Source organism: Pundamilia nyererei, unplaced genomic scaffold (assembly GCF_000239375.1).
Source record: "Pundamilia nyererei isolate P.nyererei 1_Seehausen unplaced genomic scaffold, PunNye1.0 scaffold00011, whole genome shotgun sequence".
NCBI lineage: Eukaryota > Metazoa > Chordata > Actinopteri > Cichliformes > Cichlidae > Pundamilia > Pundamilia nyererei.
In genome coordinates this window covers 3326177-3344388 of record NW_005187412.1, presented here as the reverse complement: position 1 = coordinate 3344388, position 18212 = coordinate 3326177, and the positions used below count along the sequence as shown (strand labels likewise).

The 18212-nt window shown below is 40.8% G+C and overlaps 1 protein-coding gene across 1 annotated transcript in view; it reads right to left on the bottom strand.

The window, feature by feature from the left end:
* Positions 1–6: 6 nt before the first annotated feature.
* Positions 7–18212, bottom strand: part of LOC102194794 (LIM domain only protein 7-like) — a 32028-nt gene continuing 13822 nt past the window's right edge. The window contains exons 9-32 of the mRNA XM_013908482.1: positions 16353–16603; positions 15083–15142; positions 14183–14351; positions 13326–13462; positions 12143–12323; positions 11346–11942; positions 10355–10669; positions 8767–8881; positions 7941–8102; positions 7672–7850; positions 7503–7566; positions 7324–7383; positions 5021–5056; positions 4417–4442; positions 4182–4289; positions 4005–4088; positions 3548–3741; positions 3320–3364; positions 2986–3038; positions 2731–2902; positions 2438–2620; positions 2217–2325; positions 475–577; positions 7–186 (exon numbers count right to left, since the gene is read on the bottom strand). Of these exons, the coding sequence (XP_013763936.1) occupies positions 173–186; positions 475–577; positions 2217–2325; positions 2438–2620; positions 2731–2902; positions 2986–3038; positions 3320–3364; positions 3548–3741; positions 4005–4088; positions 4182–4289; positions 4417–4442; positions 5021–5056; positions 7324–7383; positions 7503–7566; positions 7672–7850; positions 7941–8102; positions 8767–8881; positions 10355–10669; positions 11346–11942; positions 12143–12323; positions 13326–13462; positions 14183–14351; positions 15083–15142; positions 16353–16603 (3417 nt within the window). The 3' untranslated portion in view covers positions 7–172. The remainder of the gene's footprint in view (positions 187–474; positions 578–2216; positions 2326–2437; positions 2621–2730; positions 2903–2985; positions 3039–3319; positions 3365–3547; positions 3742–4004; positions 4089–4181; positions 4290–4416; positions 4443–5020; positions 5057–7323; positions 7384–7502; positions 7567–7671; positions 7851–7940; positions 8103–8766; positions 8882–10354; positions 10670–11345; positions 11943–12142; positions 12324–13325; positions 13463–14182; positions 14352–15082; positions 15143–16352; positions 16604–18212) is intronic.

Sequence of the window (18212 nt, the reverse complement as noted above, 5' to 3'; positions counted from 1 at the left end):
AAAAAAAAATAGAAGTATAGGTTCTACTTTGCCAAAACTCTATATAAAGTTTTACCGATGCTCAGGAAGTAGAAGCTGTGAATTGGCTGCGATTCCCTCTGTACAGCATAGCTTTGCTCAGAGACCCCCATGCCACTGTATTTACTCTTCAATCTGGAGTACAGCAAGCTGCTCACATGGGGGTGACTAAAATGCAAGTAAACATGGTACCTTGAAAAACAAGCTCGAGTTTGTAAAGCTGTAAATATGTGACATCTTAAACACATTTTAAAGTATTATAAGAAAAGTTAGCTTTCAGTGAGTGATGGGTAATAATTCCAGTTTTTCTACAGAACAATAATTAAACAAAAAATGATTTTATAGACTAAGTCATGCATAATGCAATGTTAAAAAAATGAAAAAGCAATCTGGAAGGTTAATAGAGGGACAGAAACTAAAGTGTGATGTTCATGTCTCACAATGACCAATACTTACACCTGAGTTGGAAATAGCAGCGTTCACAGAAGGGCTTCCTGTTTCGGATTTGAACCTGGGCTCCATTCTCTCTTCCTCCGAGATGTTGACGGCAGCCCACGCACTGAGGGGAGGACGGGGAAGTGAGAAAGGATTCAGGGACCATCTAAGACAAATCTAGCCGAGCTGTGACGTGGGTCTTTAGCGTCTAAATTATTTCACCAGACGGTCCGCCACCCGAGCACAGGATAACCAAGCTTTGTTTTGCGTAAAAACCCCACAGCATATAAATATCACAACAAGTGTGATGTGCATCTGTGACTTACAGGGAGGCAGAAGTGAAATTGCTTTTACATCTACATGCTAATGAACCAAGGCCAGCTAAATCTAGGGGTCCCCTGCCAGTGAGACTTTCACAGCAAGGATCTAAAAGCAAAGCAGGACAGCAGGTTGGCTTCTTCCACTATGCGCATAATAAGTAACTGAGAAAATAATGACAAACATAACAGTGGGCTTGACCACCACCCCCAGAAGCTTCACAGACAAAGAGACAGACTGGCTAATGAAAATAGATTCATGAAAGTGATAGAAACACTCCTCCTAGCAGATGCAAACTGATAACTATGATTGGAAAACAGACCACAGACATGAGACTCCTGCCAACCTCACAAAGCAAGTTGCAGTCACATTAGTCTCAACCCTAAAATTTTGTTCAGAATTAACCCCCAAAACACATACAGGGTTCAGTTATACTGGGTGTATGTTTTTCTTCTCTGAATTTTTTATTTTAACTGGGACCTGTTATGTTAAGTAGTGCGCAAGAATAAAAACTGAAAATTGGAGTAGAACTGAAAATTTGCGTAAGTCATGTACATATTAGGCCTCTGCATAAAACACGTCATTTTAGCGCCTCTCCCTTTAAATCAACTTTCTTCTGATAGGCTGTCCCTCGCAAACAGATTCAAACAGCAGATGGGTGTGGCTTCTGTTAAGCCAGAGCTGTGTGCTTGATATCACCATATTAAGATATACCTTAATATCTATCATCTATCTATCATCTATCTATCATCTATCTATCATCTATCTATCATCTATCTATCATCTATCTATCATATAGATGATAGATACCCAGATGAGATCATAGATTAGAAAAAAAGGGGTCATAAATCTAAAGTTTAGAGGAGTCTGAGCATTTAGCTCACAGGGATAACTTGCACATGTATGCATATCTAAGTCCGAAACTTTACCTCTTTAGAAAAATATAAAATAAAATATGTGCATCTACCATAGGGCAGAAAATAAGAAAAAAATTAAAATAGATCCACTACTGTGGTGGAAATCCTACACTCCGGCAGTATTGAACTTTAAAGTTCCAAAATTATGAGAACTTTGGTCAACACATAAGAAATCAGGACCAAGTCTCTTGTCTTGCAGGGGCAGCTTTCTTGTCTCTTGCCTACAGATTCTGCAGCATTGTATGCAGATTCACAGAAATTATTGCTAATAAGTCATCATGTGTTTTGTGCATCATTTGCCGTTTCCATTTTGTTGTTGCGTTCAGAGTTTAAGTGACTGAACTATAAGAAAATAAGTCCCGTGTTTCTATTGGCCAACCACGAACTCTGATCACATTTTAACTATAAAAAACTGAAGGACCTCATGTCAAAAATGGAATAGTTTCCTTAGAGATGAGGAGCAGTTGCAGCTATTTGCAGGTATTGGAGCTATTGTGACTGCACCTTAACCCAGGTAAACCCTCTCACCTGAAAACAGCCAAGGTGGAAGTAGAGACTAAGGGCCTCTATGACCATAGCTGGTCTACTACCAAGGATACGCCCACAGACAGAGCAATTCCTCCTGCCATTGACCATCCTGGGGCAGGCAAATGGTAACCAAGTAAGGCCAAAAATGTCTGTAAAGACCTTTTTTTTTTTTTAAGTACATGTACAAGAGATGAAAGCTTGTAGTTTACATAGATGTGTACCTGGCCTGATGACAGGACTGTATGTAAGGATTTCTCAGGGATAATACTGATCCAGTGCTGTATCGCGAAGAGGCATTCCTACTCGGTGTAACGTAACCTGCAGCAGCCGAGTGTGGTCGAGGGTAACTATAGATTGAGGATTGGGGCTGACGCAAATTATCAAGATTATCCAGAGAGTCATATCTGCAGGTAAGAAATCACAGTAGTAGAAGAACAATTGGAAACACACGGACTGAAAAACAGGCCATTGGGCAATGAGTCCAATCTTAAATGCAGCTTGGCTGAGGTCTCACCTTTTCAGAGGAAGCCCAACAATCATGGGATCCTTGTAAAAGCTGCTGCTGCGCTGACGTATCCAGCTGTTGTCAGTCAGAAGCTGAGTCCTTTTCTTCATCTCCTCTAAAATCTGCTGCCTTTCTTTCTCAGCCTTGGCCACAGACAGTCCTTTTCTTTTACTCTGATCCCCTGAACAAAAGCACGTTGAACGGGTTAGAGAAGTACATCTCCAACACAGAAATGGATAATATAAGAGGAAGAGCTAAACTCACCTCTAGAATACTTGTGAGGCCCAGCTAATACTGGGGAAGACAAGGACTTTGTCCTATGGGAACAAGAAAGTCTGCATTATTCAACCCTGAGAGCAATTTTTAATTCAAGTCCACAATATTTTGATGTGATTTTCTTTTATTTCTTTTAAGAAATTGTGCTTTGAGTCATAAATCAAGCATTTGTTAAAAGTGTTTTTCTCTAAAAGAAAAAACAAACAATTATCTACTTTTATAATAGCTTAATTTACAAAAATCACTGAAGTGGTGTGCAAAACCTGGACCTGCGTGACTAAAACTACAAATACAGTGGAAATTGGACCAGGCTTGATCTGACCTGTGTGCAGGGGACAGCTGAGCAAAGCCACATGAGCCATCAGCCCTTAGGTACAGCATTAGCAGAAATAAGGCCCAGCAAAAGCAACAGGAGGCACAGCAGAAACAGCAGTGATGATGATTAAAAAATGCTTTAGAACGTTTTGCTGATGAGACTCTTTGTAATAAACATGCTCTTTGTACCACATGGATAAGAGCAGCATTAAGAAAGAAGCAAAGCTTTATTTACCAGTCTTGTTGGGCAACCATCTCATTCTGCACTTCGTGTGCATTACTTTGCCGTTTTGGCCCCAACAACTCTTTCAGCTTTTCTCCATCAGTGCTCTGCTCTTCTTCTCTGGTTTTCTTCGGCATTGCATTCTCTTGCTGCTGGGTCCTGGCGAGGCCCACATCACCAGAGGTCACCTCAAAGGTTTTCTGGCTCTGAAACATGAATATTGTACGTGTAGAGTATTTAGAAAAAGAAAAACAATATAACACTGATAAAAGTGAGCAAAATAATTCAGTGCGGTGTCAGTGTCAGAGCTGCTGACTGAAAATGCAACATTATAGTGTAACCAGTGTAATCTCAAAATGTAGTAAAATGTCATACATTAGGATCTTTAAAAAAAAAAACTTCCCTTCTTTGGTGCCTTATTAAGGAAAAAACTATTATAAAAACTGCTGTAAAATGACAGCGACATTACCCCCGACTTCTTGGGGTCTATTACATCCCGTTGGTCTCTTCGCCACTCTGCCTCCAGCCTCTCCTGGTCCCGCTGATATTTCTCCTAAAAACAAATCCAAAAACACCAGAGCACTTTAATAAAATTGAACTGAACTTCAAGCATATGCTCCTTAGTTCTGTTTGAAAGAGGCTTCACCTGTAGGAGGCGCTCCTGTTCTTCCTGCCACTTCTCCTGTCTCCTGCGATCCTCCTCAAGGTCCCAAGACCAGCTGGATGAGGGGGGGCTGAGCGATGGCACCTGGAGCTGGTGATGCACAGACAGACTGTAAGTTCAAACGTGATCACACTGCAGTACATCAACTCTTTAAACACATGCAGGTGACATATTTCTGACTGTGCACATCCTTTAATCAAATAGTACAGAAACTTACATCAGATATCGCAGATTCTGACCCTCCTGTGAGAGAGAATAATAGTTTAGGACCTGTTTAGTGTTTTGTTTTTTCCTAGAGTAGAGTAGCATCATGCAGGTCTAAACAGATGCAATTACTGGGGACACATTAGAAGATTAAGGAAGACTGGAGAAAAATGTAGTGGATATTTGATTTTGTTCCTGCTTCAGTCAGGAAAGCTCTGCTAGAGGCCTTCATCTGGCCAATCCCAGACAAGCCATATAAAAAAAAATAAAAAAAAATGACCCAAACCGGTCACTGAAGACTTACCAGTAGGACTGAATTAAACACTTCTCACCACTCATTCAGGATCATCACTCTCCAATGATCAGGGCCAACATGCCGACAGTTTATCAAAATTCAGCACACTATTCTGCTAATGTATCCCCAGCTAAAGATGCCGCACTGCAAATTCTGAAAAAGAAGCTGCAGAACAAAGCCTCAAGAACTTGTAAATGCAAGAAAGGTATCACAGTGTGCGGTAAAGCAAGCACAAATTTGCTGTGTTTGCTTGATGATGCAGCATGACACACAGTGGGTCTTTAGCATCGCAACAGCAGCTACACACAGTGCAAATATTTACCACATAAGTACACCCACGAGCTGAATCCTGCACAGCCTGAAGAGAAAAGCCATCGTAGGACACACAGAATCATCAACAACCACAAAGGACAGCAGAGGATATCAGTCTTCGTGCCAGAAAGTTACTGATCAAACAATGAAAACAACATAAAGAACCGTTGCACACAGTGGGCTCTTCTCATTTCTCTGTTTTGTGCCTCCTCATCTCCTCCGCCTCCTGTCTGTAACCTGGAAATCAATTCCAGTGTGTCATTATTTAGGGATGCCTTAATTTCCAAAATGCATCTCAAGGAGAGAGGAGCCAGGAGAGAGGTTGCAGGTTGCTGAAGGGACATATGAGTGAGGAAGTACTCTCGATATATTTAAAAGAACCATCATGATGTACCATGGGTGGCTGTAGCTCAGGTGGCAGAGCAGGTCAGCCACTGACCAGAAGGTCGGTGGTTTGATCCCAGGCTGCCTCCTGGCTGCATGACAAATATCTTTGGCCAAGATACTAACCCCGTGTTTGCCTACTGGTCGTGGTCAGAGGGCCTGGTGGCGCCAGTGTCCGGCAGCCTCGCCTCTGTCAGTGCACCCCAGGGCAGCTGTGGCTACAATGTAGCTTGCCGTCACCAGTGTGTGAATGTGTGTGTGAATGGGTGAATGACTGAATGTAGTGCAAAGCGCTTTGGGGTCCTTAAGGACTGAGTAAAGCGCTATACAAATGCAGGCCATTTACCATTGGTATATGATTAAAGTATAGAAGCTGCCATAAAATATAATGGTAAGCTTAAACAAAACAGACATCACATAGTTATATGAGGGGGGGGGGTTAAAAAAAAAGTTTAAAAACTTTCATAGGACTACATACAGACCTATAAAAAAACTAGGAAAAGGTCAGCAGCAGCAGATGTTGGTGATCAACTGCACTTGTTTGACGGATAACCAGCACGTGTGAGCACCTTTACAGAAGCAGAAGTTTTGGCAGTTTGCAGGTCTGGAGCACTGAAGTGTGCTAACACAATGCCATCATTTTCCCAGAAGTGAACATCCCAGTGACTTCACCCCAAGGTCAGACCGTGCAATGCTCCGAGAAAATGCAAAAAGCCCAAGAGATGCATCTTCAGACTCTACAGGAGCTGCCAGGAGAAATGCTCTCCTCTCTACGAGCACAGCTTCCAAAGGTTTGCAAAGCTGCATCTGAACAAAGCGCACGATTTGTGGAACAATGTCTTTTGGACAGACAAGACCAAAGTGGAGATGTCTGGCAACAATGCACAGTGTAACATTTGGTGAAAACCAAACGCATGAAAACACACAAGCACATCAGCACAGAAGGATGGCGTGCTGGTCTTGTTTTTCAACCACGGGAGCTGAGCACCTCGCAGTCAACGAGTTCACTCAACTCTTCTAGAGTCAAATATGAGACCACGGCCAAAGAAGTGTTGCAAAGGCCCGGTCAAAGTCCAGATCTTAACTTGATTGAGAGGCTGTGGTCAGACCTTGAGGGACCTCTGCATAAACGAATGCCTTCATACTTAAGTGAACTGAACCAATGTTCATCCACAATGATTTGAGAGACCAATATCATCCCCAAAACGATGAATTCAAGTTTTTGCTGCTTAAGATGATTCTAAGCTACTGAATCATGGGGCTTTCCACAGGACTTTATGCGGTCCTGGAAAACCTGTTACATAACTATTCATCTGCAATGACTTCAAGATGATGGCTGCAAAGCTGCATCATTGTCATTTTGTTAAATGCCTCAAATTCCTGACCCCTTCCTGCACCTGATAGGAACTAAGAGGAAATCAATGCAAAAACTGAGAAATGAGAGGAGATCATCTTAATATAGGCTTATATTCATTGTGGTCTCTATATTTTGGACATGATCAGTGCCGTATCTCTGTGGCTGTTTGGTTAAAATTGGCCAATCACTGTGAAAAGCAGTACAGTCTGCGCCCCTGCCCTCAGTTCTTCTGCGATTTTTCATGAACAAACTGTACAACGAACAGCAATTTATAGAAATCCTTTAATAGCTGATTTACTTTGGTGTAATTTGTGGTTACGCTGCTCTGATTAAAGCACTGCTATAAAGTATAATAGACTGATGTTATCACAGTGGTTATCTAGTAAAAGGCAATCAGCTAATCACCATGCATCTTTTGATTCCTTATAAATTAGCATCTCCTAAATATTCTTTTAAAAAAAACCAAAAAACAAGCATACTAAAAATGCGTATTTAATTCTAATGACAATTCAAACCAAGCCAAGCACCAGCCACCGAAGCCGCTTCACATGAAGTTCAAACTGCCATTTTACCTTGCTGCCTGAAAAATTCTGCCCTCCTTTTCTGATTTTTTCTAATAATAGTACTACAATCTACATGAAGAGGAAGGGTGGACAAAGTGAGAAATTACACATATTACACCCGAGTTATTTTTAGAGGAAGTGTTTTTTTAAAATATCACTGCGATTACACACTTTATGCTTGGTGTTACCTTTATTTCTGGTTGTCCCATGTGTCTCACAAAGTTCTCCACCCATGACTTTACCCTGCATCACCTATGCAGGTGAAAAGAAAAAAAAAAAAAGACACCACAAACTATAAGAAGAGCTTTGATCATTTTTTTTTTAAATTGCTGTGATAGCTGCTAAAATAGTGCTCACGTTGTCTGTGTGCCCATTGCTTTTGAACCCTTGTGTGACTTGTGTGTCTGGAAAGGCAGCACTGTTGGCATGGTGATCAGGGCACCCTATCAGGACAGGCGAAGAAGCAGCAGTCAGATTGAGGGTCACCCTGCTCTGGCCTGGCTGGCTGTGATGAGTCCCCTCGCCGGTGCTCCAATCTAATTAAAAACAACTAGCCATCAACTCTAAGACCACGCTAATAATTTCAGGAAGTGGTAAAACAGAGCCGCTTTTACTCAATATCCTACCCTTGTTGCCATAGCGCCGAATGTCCATGGTCAAACTGCCGGTTTGCAGGGCAGATGACATTTTATCCCTCCACTGGTCGTAGTTCATGTGTGCCACCGCAGCTCCATCGACGGTCACGATCTCGTCGTCGACACGCAGCTGGCAGAGCTCGGCTGGACTGCCTGAGGGAAGAAATGAAGAAAGATGAAAACGAGTATGGCATAACATGAAAAACCAAAGTGCCAATTCAGAAATTATTTGCTTAGCATGAAGTGAGAAACACAGTAGGAACTGTTCCTATCTGAAAGTGGGCCACTAAGCAGCGAGTAAGTGACACCTCTCTCATGTCCAATTCATTATTCATGGTTGCGTTTTAAATCACTTTGGTAGTTTGATGCTCAGAAGCCCTCAAATACTGTAAAACTCCTAGGTTAAATTTTCTCTTCCCTATAAGTAACCGTATATATATATATATATAATTACCATGTTCAGAAAACATAATCAAAATGTAGCCGTTTTGACATCTCTCCCCCTCCACCAGAATAAAAAATAGCTTTGAAATTCTGCACTCTTCCCCTTCTGCTGCATACAATTTCCCTCATAACAAAAATCGACCCACTAACAAATTTGATGCCTTTTTAGTCTGTGACCTGAACTGTCAGTGTCATCTGTTACCGTTTTATTCTCTAAGCGCTAACCTGTGAGAGCAAATTTCCTCTATAAAAAGCAAAAAAGAAAACATCTGTCACTGACTTGTTCCTGTCTCACACAAAGATGCTAAATGTAACGTTCTGTTCTTGTGACAAAACTTCAGCACTCCAGAGTTACATTTAACAAGAGTCTTACCGGGCTGAATGAGCTTAACTCTCGCCCCCGTCGAGTCCCAGTGAGTATGGAAACCAAAGTCAGCTAGACTGTTGGGTTTAAGAGTAAGGCTCACTCTCATGTCACTGTGATCCACCTGGAAATAAATACACACACACACACACACACACACACGTGTGTAAAGGTGACACCGTGTGATCCAATGTCGAATGCTTCCTAGTGGAAATTAGAGACTTGAGTGGCCCGCTACACAAATATAGTAAGGAAGGGATAAACTGAATGACCAGTTACGGTCAGAAATGCCATATTAATGCTGCTTTAAGTTTGAAACACTGTAGTGAATGGTAATTAAAAATAAAAAAATAAATTAAAAAAATAAAAAGGGGGGGTGACCTTAGAAGTTGTCATGGCAACACCATTTAACCTTATCTAATGATATAAATGACACCAGTCTACAAGTCAAAATGTCTGAAAATAAACATTTCCCATTATTCCAAAATGTTAATTTTCTGGTCGTCACTGAGCTTATTTAATGAGAACAATCATTCATTACACCTTTCGATCCCTCTCCAAGTATCTAATTTCATGATATAAAAGACGGGTGTAGCCATCATGGCTGTTCCCTACATCCCATCAAGCCCCATTTTAAAGCCTTGGGATGAGCAGTCTCACCGTTGTTTTTTGGATAGATGCAAAGAGGAAAGTGCACAAGTGTGCAACCTGTTAAACAAGTCATTAGCCAATAATCATACCACAGATAATTCTCAATTTTTTAAACATTTTTTTCCTCCCAAGACGACCCAAAATAAGTCAAACTAATTTTGGGTCAAAAACTCTGCAGGAAACTGTTTACAGAGGTAAAGACAGAAAGCTGCTTTCCCAGACATCTATAGGACCAAAAGTCTTTCTGCAACCACAGCTTTTGCCACCTGGTGGCTTTCACATGTAATGCAGGTTTAATATGTTTCTGCATTGGCTTCATTGTCTAGTGTAAAATTGTGACCTTCCAACTTGGACAAAGATTGAGGAAACCCCCAGGAGCAGACTGTCAATGCTCTAGCTCTGGGACAGTGAAAAAACAAAACAAAAACAACAACAAAAAGAAAACCAAAGAAACAAAAGAGCCGCACACATGCAGCTGGTCAGGCCCCTGAACTAATGCACTTTGAGAGTGGAAACTGGATTTTTCCACTGAAAACTGCTGTTAGCTTTCACTGTAGCCCAGGTTCATGAAAGTCAAGTACATTTGATACAGAAGCTGATGTTTGCTCTCTGCACAAGTCTGGGGTCCATAGTGTAACTACACAATAACTGCAGGGGGTCAGAAAGTGACGTTGAGGGAGTGATTTGAAAATGGCAGCGGCTCTAGAACTGGTCCAGATCCAGCCAGTTTAAATCTGATTTTATATTATCATCCTCCTCATCCTTTATTTATCCAGGTGAAAAGTTTAATTGAGATTTAAATCTCATTTCCAAGTGAGACTTGGCCATAGGGCAGCAAACTTTTATAGGAGTTTGTTTCATTCATTTTTTCTACAGAGCAGTGGGTAATCACATAAATGCCATTGATTTGATATGATCTTACAAGTTCAAAAATACTCCAGCATACCTTTGGAAGATCTGTGCTTCCATCAGCTGAGAAGGTCAAGCCTCTATTTTGACGAGACTGCAGATTTGAATAAGGTTGAGGCAGTATCTGGCTTTGAATGGAGGGTCGATAGTAATAGCCACTGCTCTGAAAGGAGGTCTGGCTGGAAAGATTGGAGCTAGTCACTTGCTCTTCCTGTCCTGCACCAGTCTGCTTCCCCTGGTTGGTCTGATACGGACCGCTCAGCTGGGCGGTCGCAGTCTCTCTTTTCAGAGATGGTGAAGATGGAGAATCCTCTCTCTCACTGTTCAGCAGCACACCCTGATTGTCATCTACCTGGAGATGAAGAAAAACAAGATGTGCTCAGAATCTGCAGCGCTGGAATGTTAAAGTAGGGCCTTAAAAATGTGTAAAACCAGCAGATTCGTGAGAAATGTGTAATCTGGGAATGAACTCCGCAGTGCAGCAGCACTTCTTTTATTAATGAGGAAGGCAATCAAAACAAAAAGGTAACAAGTTAGCTCAAACAGTGTGCACAGACAGACAGACACATACATACACAATGCTCTCATTACACCAACTTACTTAAGCTTATTAGGCTGTCTTAACAAATCCCTGTACACCACCTCAGACACTAAAATGCAATTTAGCCAGAAAAATAACAGGCTGACTGTAAAATAATGTCAGAACGACATGTTTTTCTGTTAAGCAAAAAATTAAATAACACTTTTTTTTTTTTAAGTTTGGATTTAGACCCAAGGTTTCCTGGCATCCATGTTCATCACCATAAGCATTTTCAGCTCTTATAATTGCCCAAACATGGTTTTTAAGCTTGATCAAAAACCTGAATGAATTGCAGGTTTGACAGTGACATTGTTAATATTTAAACTGAGTCAGCTGAGGAGGAAGATGGGTGTTAGGCTGGATTAATGCAGTTAAATGGATACGGTGTGATAAAACCAATCTTTTTAAAGAGCAACAGGGCCACAGACGCAGCAACCAGTGAACTCACATTGTACATCCTGGGCAGTGATGACACTCTGGACTGCTTGGTCCCAAAGGGTCTGGCTGTGATAGCAGAAGAGAGACGGGATGAGCCCTCAGACCGACGGTAACCACGGGGAAGGCTGGCTGAGCCAGACCAGGAAACAGTTCTGGGCAAGAACTTGTAGACGCCTGGAGTCTGCGGGGCCGTGCTTTGCTCTGCTGCTGCTTGCCAAGAGGACTTCTGTCCGTCTTCCTGAGAGTTGTCGTTCTGATGCGATAAATCCTCACCAGCAGTTTTAAGCTCCGGATGAACATAAAAAAATGCTTTTCGTTCACTAGACATGGATAAAGTGGGACTTTTGTTGCTTTTAGAATTTGTGGTCTCGTTCAGCTGTAAAGCTGTAAAATGAGTGGAGATTTGGTTTGTAAGGCCATTTTGTGGCTGGGAAAGTTCACAGGTGGACTGGAAAGGAGCTGTGCTGCTCTGGGATTTCACTTGGGTTTGAGAGATCACAGGAAAGCCTAGAGAAGGCATGCCAACTCTTGCTTCATCTAAAGCCGTGGAGGCAAAGTGGATCTCCTCTCCCAAGACTTTTCCATCAGGGACAACCACTGCTCCACCCTGAGAGGAAAGGGCCAACAATGAGAACAGTTATGCCATCTGGCAATATAATAAAAACACCTAATAGGTTATAACACTTTTCACAACTCAGCTGTACTCAAGAAATTTTTTAAAATCATAAGCATTTTTAATCCCATTATTAAAACAGTGTGTGGTGCTCATTAACATCAGGGAGGTAAAACTCAATAGTGTAAACCTACTTGAGCATGGGTTGAGCTCTGGGAGCTAAGAGGAACCGTGGGGCTGAAAGGTGCCTCGGTGGCATAGCTGCGGGCCAGCAGAGCTCGAGTATGTGGCCGGAGATCAGAGCTTGATTTTGATGGAGAAGTTGTTGAGTAAGGACGAGGCGCTGTGTTCCTGGTCCAAGGTGACTGCTGGTATCTGGGGTATTAATATGCAGGGGAAGAGTAACCGAAGGATTACAGGTAGCAGAAAACATGAAGGAAGGACAGGCATCACAACTCACGAGTATATATACAGTTATAAAAAGGTACAGTGCTGTGAAACTGTATTTGACCTCTTTATTTCTTGCATATGTGAAATGTTTCATATCAAACAAATATTAATATAAGACAAATATAAGCAGAGTATGAATAAAATGAATTAAGGTTAAATGAAAAGTTATCCAAGCCTACTTGGCTCTGTGTGGAAAAAGTAGTTGCCCCCTAAATCTATTAACTGGTTGTTCCGCCCTTGACAGCAAGAACTGGAATAAAGTATTTGTGATAACTGGCAAAGGGTCCTTCACATCGCTGCCCACTCATCTTTGCAAAATAAGTTTCATTCAGTCACACTGGAGGATTTGTGTCCTGTTTAATATTGTTTAAGAATGAACTTTGACTAGGCCACTCCTAAAGCTTCATGGTTTGTTTTGGTTTTTTGAGCCATTCAGAGGTGGCCTTGCTGGTATGTCTGGATCACTGTCCTGCTGCATAACCCAAGTGGTTTTGAGTTCTGATGGTCGGACATCCTGCTTCAGGATCTTCTGGTAGAGAGCAGAATTCATGGTTCTATCAATTACAGCAAGTCATCCATGTCCTGAAGCAGCAACAGCCCAGTTCAGTGAAACTGAAATCTGCTTTCTGAAATAAATGCGATTAATCACAATTCATGATTTACTTTTTCCACACAGGGCCAGCTTTGTTATGATAGCTTTCTGCCCTTAATAAATTAAATTATTAAAAAAAAACTTTTGTGTTTATTCAGGTCATCTTTGTCTAATATTATTATTATCTGATCGATGATCTGAAACAAATAAGCCAAAGATAAATGAATAAAGAGTAAAAAAATTCTTTCATGCCACTGCAAATAGCTGTACATTAGGCATTGTTTAAAATATTTAAGAATTTATTCTTTTTAAAAACAATTGTAGCACAAACATACTTTAGTTTTGCTTCATTCTTCTCAATAGTTGTCACAGACCCGTTGATCATCTTATCCATTACATGCTCTCTGTCTTGTGATTTAGTTCGAAGTTCAGACTTTGTGCTCCTACGACGGGTTTTCCACTTTTTCAAGTCCTGAAAGAAATGCACAACATCAACCAACTACACCACTGCCTGTGTACTTATCAAAAAGTACCCCCCCAAAAAGCCACTTCAATTTAGACCACATCTGCATTCTTGGTTTACAAATACAGTAACTATTAACCAGCATGAGTATATTCAGATATGCTCTTAACACACTGAGTTTTTTGATCTCTAAACATTCAACTATTTTCCACTTTTTAAGAGATGATTTATCCAAATTTCAGGAGCAAGACGACCATATTATTGCTAAAACCACTTTCTAGATGGATGCAAACTGCATTTCGTTGCCTTGCACTTGTAACGTGTCCAATGAAAATAAAGTTGATTTTTATGCTATTACTGCTCTACAGGCAGTTTTTTTATTTATTTATTCTATTAATGTCATGCCCCACCTTCTTACCTCTCAGGTTTCTCCTTAGTACCCGAGGACCTTCCCAACTCAGGAGCTGCTGTCAATATTCTTACTCCATTTGCCATTCTCTTACAACAAGTGTCTAATTTAGCGAATCTTGAATTTGTAATATGAAATGTCAAAAATAAGCTTTAAATTTCAACTTATAAGAATACGAAAGAGGAGTCATTTAAATGTGCAGAAAAAGCAAAATGTGAAGATCTACAATTACCATCTGATGACAAAAATGCTCAAAAGCTTCAAAACACCAAACGGACCGTGAAAAATATTGCTGTGTCAGCATTTATGCATGAACTTACATCCTGCCACTGAGCTTCGGCATCCTTGGCAGCAACGCTACACTTCCTTCTGTTGTCTTGATTCCACAGTCTTGTCAATCCGGTGTCCTGACTTTCATCATGACTAGTGTTTGCATCAGGAGCCTTTCGCACAGGGTACACCATGGGGATGTCACTGAGAGATTTGCTCCTGGTTCAGACACACGGGAGGCAAGGCACTTAAACAATGATTGATGACATTATATGATTACACTGCAGCTTCATATTGCATGAAAGTGACACTTCTGAGCACCACGTAGCAGGGTATGCATGGTAACAGCCACATTGCTTGCATGCACACACACACACACACACACACACACACGCTTACACATGTATACACAACAGGGTGCAGTTCTGCCAGCTGTAGCAGCACATTCTGCAATGAAACGACAGAATCCTCAGCGAAGTGCGAGCACGAATGTAGCATGCCAGTCAAGCAATGCAAAAGTATTGGAAAAAAAAAAAAATGTAACAGATGTTGCTGTCTGGATAACACAACAGTCATGACTCATAACAGGTAATAACACTGCTCTGGGCAACAGAGGATGTCATGTATGACATTCAAATAACTTACAGCAGCATTTAGAAGGTGGTCTATCAAAACAATGACATAATCTGATGGGAGGAACCAAGACTGATTACAAACAGTCCTGTCATAAATTCCACTGTCAAGCCTGTGCCCAGAAAATTAATAGAGGTGATGTGCACCACACGCTCCACCTTCATGAAAAGGGAAACTATTCTGGTGGCATTATTTTGGTTCTTTACAACCTGAATGCAAACAAAAGCATACCTGGATGAAGCAGCAATAAAGCAGTCACGTCAAAGCGGCCTCAAACATTTTTGCTACGATTTTGTGTTTAAAACTTTGGAACTTACCAAATCCAGCCAGGATTGACCTGAACTGGTCTCTCAGGCTTGACCTGGGTTTGACTGGCTCTAAAGAACCAGAGAAACAGACATGAAGACTGAAGAACATTGTGTGCCTACATGTAGTGGACCTGGTTTGATAAAGCATCCAGCAACATGCTGCATAACATAAATAAAAAAAATAAATTAAAAAAAAAAGTGGTCAGGATAAGAGGTTAGACCACAGAACACAAAGAGGTGCTGTATGAATGAGACCATGTTTTTGTAATACACACGACTTCAAGACCACAGCCACTCAAACCCATCTCACACACACACTAACACACACCAGACAAAATGTTTTTGTACTGCATATAAAATACTCCACGCAGTTTCTTGACCTGTGGCATCATACTTTATTTTTCAAAAGCGATGACATTCACACAGTAAACTGAAAAAAAAAAAAAAAAAAAATTGAAGGCACAGCTCATGTTATAAAGAATGTGAACAAACTAACAAATGCATCACTCAGCAATGTGGCAGATACAACATTTGGGTGGTTTTAAAAAAAACCCAAAACAATGATCTTGATAATTTCATACAATAAATGAGAAAACTGTGCATGTTTTAACATCTTCTCATTAGCTGGATATTTGTAAATGTGTGGAAAGGCTTCAATCCAGTTTGTGGTTAGGATTGTTATGATCGTGTGCTTGTTATGTACGGCTCTTCAAGACAGCTGCAAAAGTTCAGGCTTGTGTTCAGGCTTCTGGGGCTCTCCAGATACGAAGTCAACGTCAAACTCTTCTGCAAAAGCCAAGGCTTTACGGCTACAGTCAAAGAAAAGAACAGCAAATATATAAAATGTGTGCAACACAATTAGCAGCAGACCTTATAGACACAGGTCTTACAATGAAGGATTAAAAACGGGATTAAAAAAATATACACTGCAAAATCATAGATCAGCTTTAAATTACATTATTATTCTTGCAAACTACTGCTAGCTAATTCCTTGTGCTTAGCAAACTAATATTTAGTTTGCTACAGCTGCCATATAAATCCACCGCTGCGTCACACTTTTGGTTATTTTAGCATCAGATCTTCATGTTAGAGTTTAATGTAAGTAAAAACTAAGCTCAAGCCAGTAAAGGCAGCCATTATTTTATTTCTGCTTTGCAAAGCAATCCATGAATTATTTCCAGCTTTAAGTAGTACAATACTGCAATTTTACCATTGTTTTGTATTAGTTTTAAGCATATTTCTTTGTTAACACTGCTTTGAATGATAAAAAGAGACAGACCTCAGGCGCTGCATTTTATGGTACCAGGGACGTCTTTGAGAGCCAAGGTAGATCCTGCGTACACGAACCTCCTCTTCAGGTGTCCAATATTGGGGTAAGAAGCGGTCATAATGCAGATTGGCAGATGTCTGATGAAGTGTCTGCTGCATTCGTCTAAAATGCAAGTCGTCTAGCACTGGGTCTGCCTCAGTATAATCATCCTCCGAGTCTTCCTCACACAGAGCTTGCAGGAAAAGCTCTTCAGTGGCACACTCAGGAGAACAGATAGTGAAGTGGCATTGAGGAGACGGAGGGGCATCTGCAGTGCTGCAGTAAACAGTGATATATCCAAATCTACGTTTAGCCACAGCCAATAGTGATCATAGATAAATTAGCTGGAATGAGCTTGAATGGAAGCGGCTCCAAATTTTACCAAGCAGACATTTGATTAATGCCTAAAAGCAAATCACTCTTTAGTTCTTGAGGATATTGTTAGATTTACAAAATTACTTTAGTGATTCTTTTTTGAAGCATTCAAACTTTTGGTGTCTGGCAAACTGTGAGCACATGTGCTGTAGTTAGATTGTGAGATTTTAAACCCTAAGCTTAAATATGCCACAAAAACAGTGCTAATAAAAAGCCAGAGAGGCCTATTAGCTTATTTTAGGGTATTGCTTATGTTAAATAAAATAAGATACAAAGCATTAAAGCATTTTTATTTTATTTTTTAAAGACAGCCTTAATAAACAGAGTAGGCCTTTATAGAGGATGTCTCCCTTTGTGACAACTGTACTGTGGAGGTCTTATTAAAAACAAGTCAACCAGTTTGGAGAATTTCACTCCTCAAAACTTAGTTGCAAAACTTCTCAAAGAGTGGATGCTATAAAGCAAACTTTTGTCAGTTACTTCGTACCTATTAGCTGAGGCTGTGTGATGCATGTATAAAACATCCATAAACTATACGCTTTATAGACAACCATGGCTTTTAATAGCCAACATGGTGATAACCCAAGTGCTACAACTGAGCCTTTCAAATGCAGAATACAGAGAGCAAGTCTATGAATTAGCACAAGAACATAGTTTCAAGCACAGAGGTTCCATCAGGGCAAGCAAAGCAAATGGTGCTTTCCCTGTGAGTTCTAACAAAAACACCACGCATCAGTTAAAACCAAGTGAAAGCAATCTCCTTTTACCACAAGCAGCACTCTGTCAAAACCTTTCATCCAGTTGCTTCCATCTTTATATTACTGCCATCTTGTCGCCACAGTTGGCTAAAGTATCTGGAGGGGGAACAACTCCACTTGCCTTCAATTTCCATGAAATCTATAACATGTCTTTAGTCTATGGGTGTGTCTGTGTCCTGTTAACAGTGGACTGAGCAGGGAAACAAGCAGCTTTTTCTTGTTTTTTGCAAATTGAGGACAAGCTGCCTGCGGCTCTGCTTTCGTTGCTTTTGAGATCAGCTACCATTTGCCTGTTGTGTGGAAACAGCTAGCATTAGCAAGTAAACAAGCACTTATGATAAATTCTCTCTTAATGATACCCTTGACCAGCATCCAATAAAAGATCATTTTAATCACTTCTTTAGCAAGCAATGCAATGCTAATGGAGGGGGAACATGGCTCCTGCCATGTCTGATTTAATAAAACAGGCAAACTGAACAGGTGCTGGCTCCACCAGCACTTTCAGATTAACATGTATGACATCATCTCTGCTTGCCCTTCTGTAAAAGTCACTGCACATCAATGATTTAAACCAACACTCTTGTCAAAGACTACAAAATGTAATTTACTCATAGAAAAATCGGATCAGAATTTATAGCAAATGACCCGTGTTGATAGTTTGGGAACTGCTATCATGAACGCAGAGGTTCACTTGCCA